The sequence below is a fragment of the Aricia agestis genome, chromosome 10 (genome assembly GCF_905147365.1).
Source record: "Aricia agestis chromosome 10, ilAriAges1.1, whole genome shotgun sequence".
Lineage (NCBI taxonomy): Eukaryota > Metazoa > Arthropoda > Insecta > Lepidoptera > Lycaenidae > Aricia > Aricia agestis.
In genome coordinates this window covers 13,616,271-13,636,081 of record NC_056415.1, presented here as the reverse complement: position 1 = coordinate 13,636,081, position 19,811 = coordinate 13,616,271, and the positions used below count along the sequence as shown (strand labels likewise).

Here is a 19,811-nt window from a genome sequence, read left to right as displayed (position 1 = left end):
TTTGGAATGGCTCAAAAAGCCTCAGAAAACGGCAGTGCCTTTTGCTTGACAAAACTTCTTCCCCGTTTTATTCGTGGTGGATGATACTTGATAAACTACAACATATTGTAGCCACGAACTACATATTTTATTCGATATTGAAAGTTTCCATTCATCTTTGTACCTACTTCGGTGGACCGTTTAGCTCTTTACAAAGAGTATAACTTTTTCCCTAAGGGATGGATACATTTTGATACATCTCAACACGTACAATACCTTTGTACACTTTTTCAATGTCAGAAAAGTTTATTTGCCAAATATTTTTAATATTTGTACCAAGAATTTACCATTGTTACACTCAGTTGATCTTTGGTATTTTCGCGTTAAATTTGAAGTGCAATAATATGTATTATCAAAATGAAGTACTTTGTTAATCTATATATAAAACTCAAAGGTGACTGACTGCCCAAACCACTGGACAGATCGGGCTGAAATTTGGCATGCAGGTAGATGTTATGACGTAGGCATCCGCTAAGAAAGGATTTTGATCAATTCTACCACCAAGATGTTAAAGTAGGGGATGAAAGTTTGTATAATATTATAATACTTCCTAACGCGGGCGAAGCCGCGGGCAAAAGCTCATCTTATATATAAAATTCTCGTGTCACAATGTTAGTCACCGTACTCCTCCGAAACGGCTTTACTGATTTTTACCAAATTTTATATGCATATTCAGTAGGTCTGAGAATCGGCTACTGGGTACTTTTTATATTGATAAGTGCATTTGTTCAATAAATGATAGCAAATTAATACAACTCGAGACTGAAGGCGACCATTGTTTGTGCGACGGGATAGGCGCGATGGTGGCATTGTGACATACTTATACTTCAATACAATAATATATGGGCGAAATACTTTATATAGAAAAACAACATTTGCCGGGACAGCTAGTAATATTGTTTAATTAATAATTAGTTTGAATTTTCTACAATACAAATCACTGCAAACTTAACGCACAAATCTCCCTCTACAAATAACCACAGTCAAGTATAATTTCGAATCGTTTATGTCGACTTCGAGACCAATCAAAAGAAAGCTTTGATGTGACACAAAATCTGCTGACACAAAAAGCAATGGACCAAGAGACTTTGATTTCTTCATCACTTACAATTTGTATTTTAAGATGCCTCAATTTTACAGGGTCATAAAAACATTGTATGAAAATTTTAAAAAGTTATTATCACAATTAAAAATTTCATAAAACAGACCTTCCCGAAATGCTCTATACAAACTGCTACTCAATTGTGACGTCGCCGTTTTGTAGTTTGTTCGCATCACGGGAGAACTTTGTTCGATAGCTATATTAAATATTGCATTTGTGGAAGTTGTTTCGTAGCGAAAGTCGCTTTAAATTGCATAAGTTATCAAATGGTAAATAAATATTTTGTTCATTTATTTAAAAAATTCTATCTAATTTTGAAAGCCCATAACAAAAAAAAATAGAAAATTTATCAAGCTGAAAAGTTGGATATTTTAACGTTATATTTTTATTTTATTTTAAAAAGTCTGCTAATTTTTGACCTTGAAAACATTCCTATTGATGAGCTTCGGACAACATGGCGTAGGCGTGGGTGTAATACTTAGGTATTGATCAGGATAACGTTCGGTCCAAATATTATGTCATAAGGTCGAGAATGGTTGCTATTGCAACCGAACTTAAAAATCTAACTATGAACATAATATTAGATAACCCAATGTTAGATAAGCCATGTGGATGGATGAAATGATTTACGATTCTTGCCGCAAGCTACCGCGACCACCACCGTCACTTTATGATCTACACAATACACTATGATAATATAGGTTTCATTTTGCTCTATACGTAACATGACTATTTTCTTTTTGTCAGAACGGGACATCTACAAAGCGGACCTCCCCCCCTATTATTTAATATAGGTTATATTATATTAAGTGAAAAATAATTGCTCTTTCAGCGCCTCTACTTTTGCAGTGAACTCTATACACATTGTGGGGTACTCATAGACATTACACATCCTTAATTAGTATTATCACTTACGTTTGTTCGTTTGTTACATCCTGTACATATTATGTCTACCATTATTGATAAGTATCGAGAAATATGGCAGAATAATCAATCGAATCAAAATTTTCACGTGGTTTCAGAAAATGTGACAATTTGGCGTCCCAGAGATCATTTTGGGGACACCGGGACACGTAACTATAAAAAGGGACAGTCCCGTTTAAAACGGGACGTCTGGTTATGTTATCTATACGCCATTACAAAGCAGCGGCACCATGATGGGTCGCTAGACCAATTATATCGGAAGAAAATGAAACATATATTAGCTTAGGCCCTAGGTCTTCTTTTTAGGGTTCCGTACCCAAAGGGTAAAAACGGGACCCTATTACTAAGACTTCGATGTCTGTCTGTCCGTCTGTCTGTCCGTTTTTTTTTCTTTATGAAATAAGGGGGCAAACGAGCAAACGGGTCACCTGATGGAAAGCAACTTCCGTCGCCCATGGACACTCGCAGCATCAGAAGAGCTGCAGGCGCGTTGCCGGCCTTTTAAGAGGGAATAGGGTAATAGGGGAGGGTAAGGAAGGGAATAGAGTAGGGGATTGGGCAAACTCACTCACTCGGCGAAACACAGCGCAAGCGCTGTTTCACATCGGTTTTCTGTGAGAACGTGGTATTTCTCCGGTCGAGCCGGCCCATTCGTGCCGTGAATGTCCGTCCGTCTATCTTACAAAAAAGAATATATTATATGAATTCAAGAAAAAATGTGATACCCATGGGAGAAATACTCGTAATAAACATAAGCTTGAAATTTCGGTGACTAGACTTACTAAAGTCAAAAATTATTTTAAAGGTATACGCCTTTATAATAAGATCCCAGAAAACGTTCAAAATCTGTCAATTAATAAAATATTTGAAAAAGTTGTTAAGAGCCCATATGACCCTAACTTGACTACATACTTTAACCTAGATCTCAAAATCTGTAAGGTCTAGAAAACTGATTTTTTGACACAAGTAACTTCAGTTCATAAAGATTAAATGCTCAAGACGAAAACACGATTACTCAAAAAATGCTCGATAGTTTCTTTTTTACAAAAAACCTTGTTTTAGACACATTTCTGCTTGGATCTTCGAAGTTTGCTGTCTTTTCTTTAATATTTTTTAATATCTAAAAAGGTATTGATAAAACCTAAATTTGCTCAAAATACTTTTTTCATAATCATTATAGTTCGTCTTTTATTCAAGTAAAACTAACTCGGCGATAATTCCGCGCCGTCCTTTTTCACCTGGCATATGAAAGACGGGCGTGAGTGTGAAGAGAGAAGGACGATGTTTGATTTTTAGAGTCAGGTGAGCTCTTAAAGAACGTTTGTGTACTATAAAGAATGTAACACCGTACACCGTGGGAATAAGGTCGCCCCCTGCAGAGCTGTTTCTGTATATTATTTTATTGTAATATTGTACACTTTTTGTACTAGTTTTTTTTTTTTTTTTTTTTTTTTTATTTAGTCATAATGACATTGTAATTTTCCATCTTTTTGGTAAAAGATGGCCCCGTACGAGTTTCCGGGTACGCCGGTTCTTCTTGCCGGGTTAGTTCCCAAACTGGTGGTATGCCCCAGTAGCATCAACGTTCAGAAAGTGTTTGAAAATAAATAATGAAGGGGGCAAAAAACACATTCACATCTATAATGGTACGGAACCCTTCGTGCGCGAGTCCAACTCGAACTTGGCCGATTATTAAAAATTTAATTTGAATTTTTGTCGGTCACTGTCACTCGCGGCAAAGATTGGAAAACCATCTAAGATAAAATAATAGTAAAAGTTCTAAGTTAGCCACGTCTTGTGTGTTAAGTTCATAATAATTTCATTCAACGACTAAAGTTATGAGTAATATTTTCCAACCAACTTTTTCTCACTAGTATTTTTGGAGGGATTTAAATATAATTCAGTTTATTAATCGACTTCCAAAAAGGAGGAGGTTATATTATAATTTTTTTACTTACGGTAGAATTAAGAACTTAACATACGGTAGAATTAAGGAACCCCCTCTTTTTGTGAAATCATTTAAAAAAATGATTTCACAAAAAGAGGGGGTTCCTTAATTCTACCGTATGTTACTTGTTTTTTAAGTTTCTTCGCGAATAACTTCGCCGTTTGTGAACCGATTTTGATGATTCTTTGTATTTTCGGGATTAAAAGTATCCTATGTCCTTTCCTGGGACTCAAAGTAAAAAAATTATAATAAAATATCAGTAACAACTTTCAGCTAAATCGGTTCAGCCAATTTGGCGTGACGGACCGACACACTTTCGCATTTATAATATTATTAGTATGGATTTGAAGAGTGCGATAGAGACGCGGCGCCACTGCGGCATCAGCGCAGTCCACTAGCCCGTAACCCGTTACCATCCAATAAAAATTTAAATGAACCAATCAGAAATAAAAGTAAACAAGTAATAAAATTCAAGGAAAGAGATACTGATAACGGAAATGGAACAGTATTACCGTACGGAGAAATAAGAAAAACTCTCTTTAATTACGCGCTTTGATTCAAGCTAATAGGTATTTTTATCCTCATGTTTTTTTACTGATATTCCACTAATTAGATTAAGAGAGGATCGGACAAAAACATCAAATATGTTTCTATAGTATATCGATACGGTTATGTTTTTAGGGTTCCGTACCCAAAGGGTAAAAACGTCCAAAGGGTCCCATACAAAAAAACACAATTTTTAGCCTGTTTTTGCTCTGTAGTTGTACGGAATCCTTCGGACGCGAGTAAAACTCGCACTTGGCCGATTTATTGATATTATAATATTATATCCAAGCACAGAAATGTTTAACATTAAATACATTCTAAAGGATCATTATGGCTTAACAGTTTTTAACAGTCATTTCTGCAAATAAAATACGGCAGCAAAAATCGGCCAGTAGCTGGCGTTGGACAGATGCGCAGATTTTGCAAAACGCCAGCAGCTGGTGCATTTATGGTCGTGGACAGCCAAGGGCAGGAGAAGGTCGACTCGCGCCACTCGAAGTCATGTCCACACGCTTGAGTAAAGCTCGACGGCTCGCGTCGAGTAAGTTCGAAGGAAACATCGAGCCGGCTCGACGCGAGCCTTCGAGCTGTGAGTTTTGCGGTCCACACGGTGGTTTTTGCTCGATTTGGGGTAAAAATATCGAGTAAAACCGGATGTGAGTACTTAGCATATGCTGCATTAGACAATTGCGACAGTAACATTGGAAAACAGTAATCAGTGGCGGGGCGAGACCTAAATTTGATGTGGGCAAAATGCATCTTGCGAGGCCCCTTAAAATTAATTTGACGCAAAAGGACGGATTTGTTGAATAAAAGAAAAAAATAAAAAAGAAAGAAATAATTTATAAATACTCAAACTTTTATTTATAAAACTTTTTATTCATGAATATTTGAGTATCTTAACTTGCAAATCCTAAATAAAACCTCGTGGTCCAATGGGCGCGACGCCGAGGGCGGTCGCCCACACCGCCCACGCCATACGCTGCCTCTGGCAGTAATAATGCAATTGCACAGACGTAACGCATCCTAAGGGACGTAAATACATTGAATAAAATTTTTAGAAATCACGCGCACACCACGTGAAAAATGTCACAATGTCAATAACATAGCGAATCAGAAAAATGAAAATTGACTTCACATTATTCGTAGCTTCACAGTCACTTTCAGTGATTCCGGTGAATACAAAGCAGGATTGTTCCTCAGATCGAACAAAACGTGTGCATAGAAACGAAGAACAATATTATAAACTACGTTTTCACATGTGTGTCGAACAAAGCTACTGCAAGCCTATAGACATAATATATTAATAACGATACATACAGTACTGTGTACGGAAGAGTCCATTCCATTAGAGGTAATGCTATGTGCGGAACTGAATTCTGCCAAAAAGCTGCACCGCTAACTGCCCTCTGATTGACCGATACTATAGCGCGCAGCCATTGGTAGGGTCAGTGGCGGGGCAACCATGAATAACATTATATTATTACGTTATGTTGCTATTTTTTATCTGAAATCACGCTTAATTCATCAAGCCCCATACGCTCCCCGGTGAACGAGACACAATAGGATATACATTTTGTCTCGTTTTCCACCATCGACAGGTTAAAGGCACCTGAGGATCTAGTTTATAATTATTGTGGTGTTAACAAAGGCCGTGAGCTATCTTTGTATTTTATTAGATCATACGTAGAGAGAGGTGCGTTACACGCATGGTTATGCTCCTTTTTTCACGTCTAATGGCGGCTCTCGACGTAGGCGAACGCGTTGGCCAACGCGTCTGCAGACGCGTGGGCCCAATGTGTAGAACGGGCGTTCGCGCGTTGGCCAACGTCTAAATACCTACGGCCAACGCGCTAACGCCCGTCCTACACATTGGGCCAACGCGTCTGCAGACGCGTTGGCCAACGCGTCTGCAGACGCGTTGGCCAACGCGTTCGCCTATGTCGAGAGCCGCCATTAGGGTCAATTCAGACCGAATATACGCGACGCGTAGATATGCATTTCTAAATGTGTATTTGATGTGTATAGAATAATTGACAGACTTCAATTATTGCGTCATGCGTGAGACTTCATGCAAGTCTATTCAATACAAATTTAGAAATGCATGTACGCGTCGCGTTGCATTCTGAATTGACTCTAGAGGTTGCGGTTTATTTTGTTGAGGGATTTTGCTAAAAGTAATAATCCATACTAATATTATAAATGCGAAAGCGGTTTTGTCTGTCTCTTACCCCTTCACGGTCAATTCTCAAAGCACTGTACCGATTTTGCTGAAATTTGGTACTTTGAGTCCCGGGAAAGGACATAGGATACTTCTTAATCCGGAAAAAGTTAGGGTTCCCGTGCGATAAACGTATTTTGGCGCAATGGAGTTGCTGGCAGAATCTAGTGATACATAAAATTGTATGCTATAGATTTTTGCAAAGTAACCCCCTCTTGTTCGGACATTAATAATTGTCATTACAATTTGGCTGTCTCCCGCTTTGCTTGGGGAGGAAATCTGGATATCTCCTACTCCTACATTTCTTCTGATTAATTTCGTTGCGGGTCCTAAGACAGATTTAGCTTGTCCCTCGGGCATCCCTGAGATCATATCCAAGGGTTTTCGTGGTTAGTTGCCACTGTTGATCCTGGCGATACAGGAGTTGCAGTGGTAGGAATGTGTGGTGGGCCTTTTGCCCATTAAAAAAAGTAACGCTTGATTCTATTAAGTTAAGTATGTAACTTTTATTTTAGGTGTCGAGGTCCACGTCACAACAAGTGGTGCTACGGGACGCGACGCGGGCCCTCGCGGGTCGCTTCCGATGCGAGGTGTCGGCCGACGCACCGTCGTTTCACACGCAAGTCCGCTCAGCTTACATACATGTTGTCGGTGAGTGTATCATGCAAATTACAATATAATGCGATATTAGGGTCTATGGAGGTTAGGTATGAAATAAAAAATGTGCTTAGTTTATAGGTGCTTGTGGTGGTATTGATTAGCAGACGAAAAATTTTGGTATATCATTTTTTTATTTGGTACCAAGACTACCGACCCTTTTTAAGGGTTAAGAGGATACACCAGGGGCGAGAGAAATTGAAAATAGGTATTTGAAAATGTATTGCTGTCTCACCAATCTCAAGGCTCCCACCGCAGAGCGCGATAGAGACAACACGACAAAAGTTCTAATAAAAGAACAGAAAATCTTCGATTCGTTGTCCGCTGATTCCTTCTCCAAAACTTAACCGATTTAAGTATTTTTTTCATTAAGACTTAAAGCAAAGCTTGAGCTGTGTTTTTTGTATATTTTAGCCAGTTTTGTTTTCTGGGTGTTTAAACACAGAGGAAAATATTGCCATTTTTTGGGTTTTTGGACGTTCTTATCTTTTTTAATAATAAAATTATGAAAAAAAAAGAAAACATAGGGACATGCTTAAAGTGGCCATAGATATTCAGGAAAAAAAATCATAACTCTACCGGCATTATCCAGGGAGGAAACAGGGGACAACGTTTGTATGGAAAATCCACGGTGTGGACTCCTCTTAAAGCTACAATAAAAACATAAAGCCATTATGTTCGTAATAAAACAATTGTCTCCTAAACAAAACAATACGGAATCTCAATCTGATTTCTGTATTGCCAGTCAATTCGGGGAACACGGCTACAAAGAACAAAGATATGAAAAGAGTACGTACATTGAGCGCAGAGGGAAAATTATTCGAGTAGAAACGCAAGCGAGCGCCCGGCGAATCGTAAACAAGACTACTTTGTCGCTCTTTGATAGGCAGTAGGCACGTAGCCTTCAACTAGGCGTGTATTTTTATCTAGCGAGGATTAAGGCCTACTTTTGACGAAATCTATTCATGCGACTGCATTTTTTATAAGTATCAGACATTTACAAACTTTGAATAGGTATGGCTGATTTTATTATCGCGCTGTCCGCTCACCGACCGTCGGCACCGATACGGTTTTTTTTAATTATAGCTCTTCATAAAAACCGGCCAAGGCCGGGTTCCGTAGTACCTACCGCCGGCTAAGTGCGTGTCGCGCCACGCGCGATATAGGGTTCCGTAGTACCGCTAGTTTGTGATAATTTTTGAATAGTCAATAAATGTAAAAATATTTTATAACGAGTTTTACACTAAGGCCCGTATTTTTGGTCAGTACTAAAGATGCGACCTGGTCTCAAGACACGGTTCGGCTCTGTGATTGGTCCAAATTTTGACAGCCAACCAATCACAGAGCCTGAATCGTGTCTTGAGACCGAGATGCATCTTGAGTAGTGACCAAAAATACGGGCCTAAGTACTAACAACATCATCTCATTTCCGTCATATGTATTCTGTGCTTCCATACAAAGGAATTTGAACGAAAAGTTCCTTTATATATTACTACGCCGAATACATTTCTTTTAGTTGATCGACTATTACTCAATAACTTATGAAGTTTTCTTAGCCGTGATAGTTTTCCTTTTAAATTCAGCATATTTCCTACCCCCGTGAATTTTTCACATTTCCGTTTAGCTAGTAGAAGGGGGATTTCATATTTCATATTTCACAAATGCAATCCTAAATCGGAAAATGAACTTTAAATAATTATAATATTTTTAAAAACCTATCCAACGACACCCCACACGATGGGGTGGACGCGAAAAAAATAATCATCCCCGCTTGATGTGTTAGGGACTGGGGTGGTACCATAAAAAATATTTTTTTACGATTTAATGTAGGTACCATTTTTTCGGCATCATTAATATGTACATTCATGCCAAATAACAGCTTTGTAGGTCCTATAGTCTCTGAGGAAAACCACGGACAGACAGACGGACAAATAGATAGACAGACGGACAGACGGACGGACAGACCGAAACTATAAGGGTTCCTTGTTGACTACGTAACCTGAAAAACGCATGCTAGTATTTCATACATCTCAGGCCATCAGCGCCGGCGATCGGCTGTAGGCGTAGGACTAAAATCAGATTATGTATATTAGAAAAAAAGCTCATAATCCATAACCCAAAAAATAAGAAAAAGTAACTCCACTATTTAATAAACGTCAATATCATCAATACATACGTTAGACTGTGCTAATTAACTTCCATAAAGTTTATTTTTGTTTACATGTAACGATAAAAAAGGGTTGAATAGTTCAATAGAACTAAATCCTAAAGGAATAAAATCTTTAATAAAATAATTATTTTCTCTCGTAAAAAATATTACGAATAAAAGTAAATGTCCGTCGTAAAAATTTTTCCTCTTAGACACTTGGCATAAAAACCTGGACCAGTTTTTAAGTATGATTGTTATATCAGAAAATAAATGCAGATTGCGCTGGAGAATAATTAGTATTCATCAAATCTTTCTAGAAGTGACTATCATTTTAAAAATAAATAACGTAGTAAATAATATTTTGTTACCCACATTATAAGACTTTTTATAGCTACTCAAGTTGATTCAGACATTAAATTAAGAGAATTGGTCAAAAATTCCGACACAACTAATTTGTGGGGAGCTTATCGGAAAGTCAGCTTTTAAGTCCTTATCGATACCATGAGTGCTAAAAGTTATTGAGGGCCAAAAGAAAAATTTGAGGTTTTTTGCATCAAAAAGCTTCTGTCAGAAAGTGATCTCACATGCACAATTTCTTTCTTCGACTCTAGAAAAACATCACAAAAGTTACAGAATTTTTAAATCAAAACTCTCCACAAAAATGGTTCGCTCCACTTTGTAGCTCAAATGTCATAATCACTGAGTATCTAAAAATAAAAATCGGAAACTAAAATATTTGTATTACGATAAGCATCGATTTAACCGGGTTGTTATTGTTATCGAAATTGCGAGCGGCGCGGGTCGGGCCGGGCTTCTGTACGACATTTATTCAGAATTCGCGCTCAATGTTCTGGGAAAATTGAGGAATGAACTTCTGGAGCTCAGCCAATATTACAACTAATGGAATCCGTGTTTGTACACTGTTTAAAAACTTTTTAAACGCTTTACAAGACTATAACAGTCAAGATTATAATATTATTACACTTCATGCAATACTAATATTATTGTAAGTATAATTTAAGGCGCTGTGGTTGTTGCAACTACGTAAAATAGGTTTTTAGCAAAGGAAATATCATTATCTAAGTATAAAATAAGTACCATTTTAAAATTGGGAAAATTTCCTATACGCAAAGGTATATCAGTACACAATTTGAAAAATTCTGCTCGATAGAAAAAAATCTCAAAGACTGTTATAACGCTATTTTTCATAAATAAATCATTTTATGGCTAAATTACACACTTTCTAGAAAAAACAAAAAATGTAGTATATGTGTCGTAACCTAACCTAAACCATTTGATATATTTGATTTGTAATACTAAAAACAAAAGGTTTTTACTCCTATTTCCTATTATCAAGTCACGCGGCGAGCGTGTAACCGCCACTGTACAAGGCGCGCTGATATTATGAATGTTATATTTTGTCCTTTACATCGATAATATTTGTACTGACAGACATCGACCTGCTAATTTTAGGGACTTCTGGGCCTTAAGGGTCAGACACATCGAGATGCGACGTGGTAATTGATATTCATGTTACTATTAAAATATTATTTCTATGATTGTTAAGGCAACAAATACGTTCACAAATCATACTAATAGACAAAATAAAATGTATACAACCCTGTTATGTAAAATTGAAACAACTTTGTATATTGTATAAGTTGTAATGCAACAGAATACGATTAAACCACACGAAAAACAATAAAAACTTTTCTCACTCTCGACGCCATTAATTGTTTCGTGTATTAAAATATACAACAAAACAACAAAAAAAAAAACTTTGTCACCAGCGTATTTGTAATGAACCGTTCTCTGCACTAATTAAAACAACTTTTAATTGCGAGTGCTTTGAAACCGAACTATTTGGTATTGTATCGATTCCACAGAGTGCGAATAATGTAGAGCCGAAAAATGTTGCTGTTATTTAAGGACATACAAAAAAAAACAAGTAAAAATTCACACCTGAACAATGAACATAGGACCTTCTCCTTCATTTTGAAATCAGTTATAAAGTAAGGGTGACTTTTGTAAGAATTAATGAATCAATGAAAATGAACCATAACCATTAACCATATTACATAATTACAGAGAATGTTTATTAAATTTTTGGTGCTAGCTTTAACACCTCCATTGTTATTTGGCAGCCGGCTACCGCTTGGGGATAGGTGGGTTAAATAAACCTTCGTGGTTACTCGGTGATAATATTGTTAAGTAATGTATTGTAAATGTGCATTGTTTTGAATGGAGCATAAAAAAAACAAAATATATTGCTTATAAATACATCAAATCATTAAAAATCATCATAAAAATGTTCGATATCTGTCAGTCACTTCGCTCTACAATGAAATCTCTAGAACCAACGCGTTCAAGTGATCAAGGCGCCTTTTTCACGTAAAATAAAATCGGGCGTTGTTTTTATTAAACAAAAGCTTAGTTAGAAAAAATACCTTCTCAGATTCGTTTCTCATTCCCTGTAATATCAAAATATGTTATATCAAACTAAGGAGTATTTCAGAAAAGATTTTAAGATAACGATAAAAAAGATTTGCTCTTTATTTATTTGTCTGGTAGATAAATTATTTCTTTACAACTAAAGGTTGTAATATTAAATACTTAATAATATTATATCTTTTCTGATTGCTTTTCTTATTATGCTGTTAACTTAGATCAACTTTATTTAAATCAAGGGGCGATTTCACCAAGGAAATGGAACGCGATTACTGCACACTGAACCGGTTCTAAACGTATAAATGCGGTTATAACACCGAATTTCATTTCACCAGCATCAACTGAACGCGTTCACAGCAAAGCCGAGTTTTATCTTCTGAACGCCCAATATTCGAGGTTTAAATTTTTTTTTTCGAGGTTTTTCTTTACAAGTCCTGTCAGTGTAGTGTCATGGCGGATTTAAAAACATAGGCAAAAAATGTCAACATGACAGTTTTGACAGGTGCGTTTGGTTAGTTTATGTAACGTTACTTGCTATTTTGTGGATACAATAACGTGACAAGCCTCCAAAATGAAGAAAACATGTAAAATATTTACGTGACGTCACGTAAACTAAGATTAATTATTGATCGCGATTAAAAGAATATTGTGAAATCCATTTGAGACAAAAGAAAATTTACTTCGTCGCGTGAACGCGTTCAATCAGAACTAACTTTAATAAAACGAAGTTTTAAGTGTAACTGGTGAAATCCCACCTTAGTTTACTGTGCAGCAAGATGAGGATTCCTTGGTTTCCTGTATTATTTGAATTTATTTAATTTTTTAATTGAGTATATTATCATCTACTATATTTAATTTTAAAAAATATAATATAGCTTCGCATACTTATTAATTTGAATACTGTCGGATAAATGAATGGGAAATCTAGAACAGAAGAGAGTAATTGCAGAGCTTGGAGTGCATGAACCAGGCCGGACTAATGCATTTGCATACGTTTTATGCAAAGAGCATTCTCTGAATCTGGACACATGTGAGTAACAATGGACTAGATTCCCCAAATTCTTCGACGGTTAAGTGATAGAAGCTCTGGTCTAAACTACGTGACGGGTCTTAAAACTTTATATTATTGAACGTCGTATCAAATGCTTTCTGTAATGGCCAGCGGGGCTAAAATGGTCACATTTAGCAATTCCTCTCAATCAATTCAGCAAATGAATTGTCAAAACTGTCAAACTAACAAAATATGTCAAATCAGTGCAAAAATACAGAAATGAATAGCACAAAGAGTTGTATTTTGCGATTTTAGAAAAATGAATCACATTATGATTCATATTATGATTCTTCAAAGCGACCATTTTAGCAGCGCTGAGGGGCTAAAAATAATGGTCACATTTGGCAATTCCTCTCAATCAATTCTGCAAATGAATTGTCAAAACTGACAAACAGACAAATGTCAAATTAGTACGAATTACTATACATGAATTGCAAGCAGACTTGCATGTTGTAATTAAAAAAAAAATGAATCATATTATGATGAATCATGATCATGATGAATCATGATTCAATATGATTCTCCAGAGCGGCCATTTTAGCCCCGCAGAGCTATAGAAATGAAAGAATCAAAATATTTTACGGGTCAATACACACGCGAAGATTAGGTGCAATTCGGAAAACCAATACAACCGATGAGCAACATTATTATCGAATATTTAATTTTACGTAAAACGGAATATTCAGCGTGAACAGTTGCGGGCCATTTTAATATGATTAATTCGTGTGCAAGTAATGAATGAAAATCACTGAATTTAACATATCATTATGGACATAAAACAGGTTGAAAATTGTTCATTACTTTGAGAGCAATTGGTTAAATATAAAGACAGTAGAAATCCATAAGTATATACGTATATAAGTCGCACATAACTTTTAGATCGTTTGGCGTAACTGAAGAGAGAGAAAAAAGTATGTATGACATTCACCAATAGCGTACAAAGGTACCAATAACGTCTGTCCCTACCATTGACGACCAGTGGTATAGTCGTATAATTGTAGTTTATTACCAGAACTCCGGCGCACAACCGCGCCGTTCATTAAAATATTATATTATTTCTCTCGCACAAAAAAAAAATATCACTTTATGACTGATTCATGTTTACCTTTCTTTCGTGGCTCAAACAATTAAATGGCGTAAATACCTCGTAACCTGTTAAAAGTAGGGTGTAAAGTGAAACGGGTGTTACCGAGCTCACCGCCGCACTGCCCGCGGCGCTGTCGGAACTACCTAAGGGTTAACTTCCGGCTCACTCACTGTGTCGGCACCCTCAGTTGAAGGTGCCACTTTTATATAAAGTGTAACTGCAAATGCGTTTGTTGCACTTTGTGGTTAATAAACTTGCAATTTTGACGAATGAAAGGAAAAAAGGGGGATGAATGTGAAGTTTAAAAATGCTATAAATATTCTATGAAAGTAGGTTACGTTACGTACTTGCCCTAACTAGAGATAACTATTTGGTATCTCGTTCCTAGGAAAAATTTAAGTCAGCTGGGCACATCAGTTTTCGATGTTAGAATGCTAGTTTACAAAAGTAAGGGTGGGTTGCACTAACTTACTTTAACTATAATAACTGTAACTTTAACTTTGGTTAAAGTTAAAAATGGACGCCATCAAGACACCATATTTAACCATAACCAATGCACGTGGCAAAAAAAAAAGGAACTAACGCTGTCATCATACAAAAACGTCATTTTTGACAGTTCTCCTTTACCAGCAGCGCGCACGTTCTTATAAAGCCTTGTCGGACCAGCAACGTCTTCTGTCAAATTCTGTGGTCAAAGTTAAGGTTAAAGTTAAATTAGCCTTAACTATAACCCTAACTTTGACCATAACTTAATGTTAACGAATTCAGCAGCTATAGGTCAATGGCTGAATTTTTTTCCTAATCCTATCCCCCTTCATTGATATTTATAATATGATCTCAAAATTATAACAAGCTGAACCTTCTAGCTATAACATGGTCCCCAATAATGTAGATCTGCCTCCTACCATTCCACTCTGAATATTAGAATTTGCTATCAGTATCAGTAGTCATAAACCATCTATACAAGATAATCTAAAATGACCTACGTCTCACCGGTAAATCATTTTCAGCGGCAAAGCCGGACTTAATTTGAATATAATGGTCGAAGTCCAGGGCCAAAGGTCCATCTAAATCTGGACCAGGAGACATCTGACTGCGGTTGATAAACTGCGTCATGCGGAAGCCTGGTTATGATTTATTTGAGCAAATAATAGTTTAAGACTTAATTTATACGATGTAGGAATCCGCTTATTGGCTGTTGTTATTCTATAGTGTTACGAGACGAGGCTACATTATAATACAATAGGTTTTTTTTTAAATCTTTTAATTTATTTATTTAAAGTCGCTTAAAACATCTAAGGCCATTAGCGACTACAAGTAATAACAATATTTAAATACATTAAATCACATAATAATATTCGGTTATCCTAAGAAATATTAACAGTGTTTTCCCAATCTAATAAACAATCTTTTAATGTAATTTGAAGTTTTACATTAGTTCTTTCTGGTTTTTAATCTTTATTTAAGGGTTTAATCGCAAAGCGATTATGACACCCGAATTCACATACATACAATAAAAATCAACAAAAAAACTTAACAGGTAGTTATAAAAAAAAAACAAAAATCAAAACCAGCGCTCAATTAGCAATAATTTGTACAGTTCTCTGGCCATATCCGAGAAAGGACACCCACATCTATCGACCTGCAAGATCTTGAGCCCCCAGTACAGACACATTCCATCAAAACATAATAATATTATCATCGACCACATTATATTTATCCATTAAAAGGGCGCAATTATTTGACGGAATGATAGAATGAAATAGATGTATTTTTGCGAGGGTCTTTACGCGGTTTGAATCATAGTAGTTTATAGATTTTCACAAATTAAAATACGTTCATCCATAATAATATTATGCATTATTCAAAATTCGACTTTCAGTTACAACGACAATGATATTATGTACCTAATATTAGTCAAATGTGTATGGAGTGGACAGACTTTCGATGCACATTGCTGTAAGAAATTCTATCGACTTGTATCTATTCAAAACAGATTGTACAACACCTTGGATACAATAAACATTATCATAAAAATACAGTGACAAATTTAAGAATTTTCGACGGCACGAAAATAGAAACGAAACCTTGTATATATTTGTTTTTGTATTTGAATTTCTCAGCGACAAAATATTTCTCGCAAGAAAATTATTAATTTGATAAAATCAGTATTGTGTTTGAAGATCCAATGTTTTACGTGAAACGACGGTTGAAATTTAATAAGAACGAGAGGGAATGTTTGTTCGTCTGCTTTAAATTGTTAAATTTAATAAACGCTTCCTTCATATTTTATTATTTCTCCTTATCTTAATACTTGGGAATAAATTTAATATTGCTACGTTCCGAGTGCATTTGAGAATGTAACGTGCTTAACGTTGCATGACTGTACTTATCTACAAATCTCATTGTTAATGCCTTCCGAGACTCGTTATTCATACATTACATTTGGAGTAACGAAGTATTGTTGAGAACGATAACAAGGGGTAAAGCAGTAAGGAGGTCCACGAAGCATAAGATGTTGTTGATCACTTTTGACCCCTGTGATAAAAATCGTGAGACTCGGCCCTTAACCACCCTAACGCCTCCGTGGTCCAGTGGTTCAGAGGTTGGCTCTTAACTCGGAGGTCGTGGGTTCGATTCCCGCGTTGGAAACATGTTACTTCCAAGTTTGGTTAGGACAATGCCGGCTGATCACCTTCGATTGTCTGACAAGTAAGATGATCCATGCGTCGGATGGGCATGTAAAAAGTCGGTCCTGCGCCTGACCTCTCGCCAGTCGTGTCGGTCTTCCATCCCACTGGGTTATGTGAGTAAAAGAAATAGAGAGTGCTCTTGTGTATTGCACACACACTTGGGCACTATAAAATTACTCCTGCGTAATTGGCCTGGTTTTAATTAAACCGGCCACCGTCACCGGAACCGGTGTGGGAGTTATTATTATTATTATACCCTAAGAGATTTATCAATACATAACGCCCGCAACTCCGTTGTACCAAAATTCTTTTATTTCACGAGAACCATACATTTTTCCGTGATAAAAAATGTTCTTTCCCGGGACTCAAAGTTTCTCCAGAGGTTCAAGCAAATTCAGCGGCCTTAAGTAGTAACAAACAGACACACTTTCACACTTTATTAGTATGTGTTTTTATGATCGTTTCAAAACGGGACAAGCATTTTTTGGAAAATATAATAATATGATGTACATTACTATAAAAACTACCAACGAAAATTGGTTTGAACGAGATCTAGCAAGTAGTTTTTTATACGTCTTAAATGGTGAACCTTAAATAAATTTTATTAAATTAACAGAGATATAAAAAGAAATCAAAAACCTTTTAATTTCATAAAAATAAACCTTATTGCTGCTGCGGAACCCTTCATGGGCGAGTCCAACTCGCACTTAGCCGGTTTTACTTATATTATGTAGCGAGATGCTGTTTGACGTGTCACTTAGTTTCACTATTACGCATCGGCGCTTCGTAAGTCGTAACCTTTCCATGTGACTTGATCCTCAAGCTATGTTATGCAATATTGACTCACAGTAAACTTGCCATGACGGCCTGTCCACAATATCTCTACGTCACGATGTCGTCAACGTGGAACGGCGCGGAAACGTGGCACAGTACGTTGACGTGACGTGAAAATTTACGTCAACGTAACGTGAAAATGCACGTCAACGTAACGTGAAAATGCACGTCACGATGTAGCAACATTTTATATACGTCTTTTTTTATCTTAAATCTCTCTCTCCGTCTTCTTAACAATAACAGAAGCAGAATACGTATTGTGCGGTCCCTATATAGATAAGTAGTGAAGAATGTAGCAGTTTTACAAGGCATGGTAACGAACAATGTTGCTACATCGTGACATACATTTTTACGTTACGTTGACGTAAATTTTCACGTCACGACAAAGTACCGTGCCACGTTACCGCACCATTCCACGTTGACGAAGTCGTAACGTGGACAATATGTGGACAAGCCCTAGTTCCAACGTCATACGGCGAAAAAAAGACATTAGCAGTAGTACGCCGACACGTATTATTGGAGTTAGAGTGAAAAAGTAAATGAACAGAACCGAGCCACGAGTAATAAGAAAATACACTAGAAGAAGATTAAAATCGCTTTGTTAACGTTTAATTGAAGTAACACAAGAAATTAAGCTTTAGGGTACTTAGTTGATGGAAAAAAACGTCAATTTTTAAAATCTACAAATGGCGGAGTAAATGTTGAACATACATAAAAATATAATATATCCACAGCCAAACATAGAAAGTTTTGTATCAGCCTGTCCGTCCGTGCGTCCGTCCATATTTTTATATTATTTATTTCGTCTGTCCGTCTTCGGTTTATTAAAAGCTTAGGGCTAAAAGGATAAAAATATATCTTATATTAAAGTTTACACCAATAATGTGCTTAAATAAATCCACGTTTTTAACCGACTTCAAAAAATATTGCGAGTGTCCATGGGCGACGGTAGTTGTTTTCCATCTGTTTACCCGTTTGCTTGTTTTCGCCTTCATTTTATAAAACTTACTAGAATTTAATTATAGTATAGCAATTCATAAAAGGTGTTTTAATTTAATTCAGTTGTACTTAAGAAACCACGAATCTGGATTGTTCTTTGAACGTCTAAGCTTAATTAAAATAAGTCTTAAGTATTCATAAGATATCACGGTAATCCGTTCTTTATTACTTCTATATAAAGTTGTATTAACGTCAATTTCTTGCTACATTAAGCCGGAGTATTAACTTTTATAGTTTATAGCAAGAAATAACTAGCCGTACATATAGTCGACTATTAAAATTGTGTAAGACTAAAATATGGTAGCGACTTTGTCCGTAAGGGAATCCGGCTAAACTAATCCGAAGAAAAAATATAGACGTGGGAGAGCCATCCTTCGGCACGAATGGGCCGAGTCGACCGGAGAAATATCACGTTCTCACAGAAAACCAGCGTGAAACAGTGCTTACGCTGTATTTCGCCGAGTGAGTGAGTTTATCGGAGGCCCAATCCCCTACCCTATTCCCTTCCCTACCCTCCCCTATTCCATTCCCTTCCCATCCCTACCCTCCCCTATTACCCTATTCCCTCTTAAAAGGCCAGCAACGCACCTGCAGCTCTTCTGATGCTGTGAGTGTCCATGGGCGACGGAAGTTGCTTTCCATTAGGTGACCCGTTTGCGCGTTTGCCCCCTTATTTCATTTAAAAAATCCAGTGACTACACTTTCCTGCGATAAAAAGTAGCTTAATGTCTTTTCCCGTGGTCCATTCTCTATCTGTACAAAAGTTTATCACAACCGTCTCAGTAGTTTCGAAGCTCCTTCAATGGTAAAAACTGATATAGATAAATTAATATGTTAGATGTCATGGAAAAGTCTGGAGTACTTTTTATAACGACAAAATTTAAAGGTGCCCATACACGGGACAATTTGTCGTTTCGATAGATCGTCAAGAAAATCGTCCAATCGATCTTTTGAACGTAAAATCGTTTGCGATATTGCTACACACGTACAATTTATCATTCGATTTTAACATCGAGGAGATAAATCGTCCCGTGTATGGCAACCTTTAGGGGCCTTCATATAATTCCATCTTGCGCCTACAGATAGACATATTTCGTTTTCTTATTTATTATT

The 19,811-nt window shown here is 36.6% G+C and overlaps 1 protein-coding gene across 1 annotated transcript in view; it reads left to right on the top strand.

The window, feature by feature from the left end:
• The window catches only part of LOC121731213, a 223,829-nt gene that overhangs the window by 120,380 nt on the left and 83,638 nt on the right, over positions 1–19,811 (top strand). Inside the window, exon 4 of the mRNA XM_042120568.1 lies at positions 7,296–7,431. Coding sequence (XP_041976502.1) covers positions 7,296–7,431 — 136 coding nt within the window. The remainder of the gene's footprint in view (positions 1–7,295; positions 7,432–19,811) is intronic.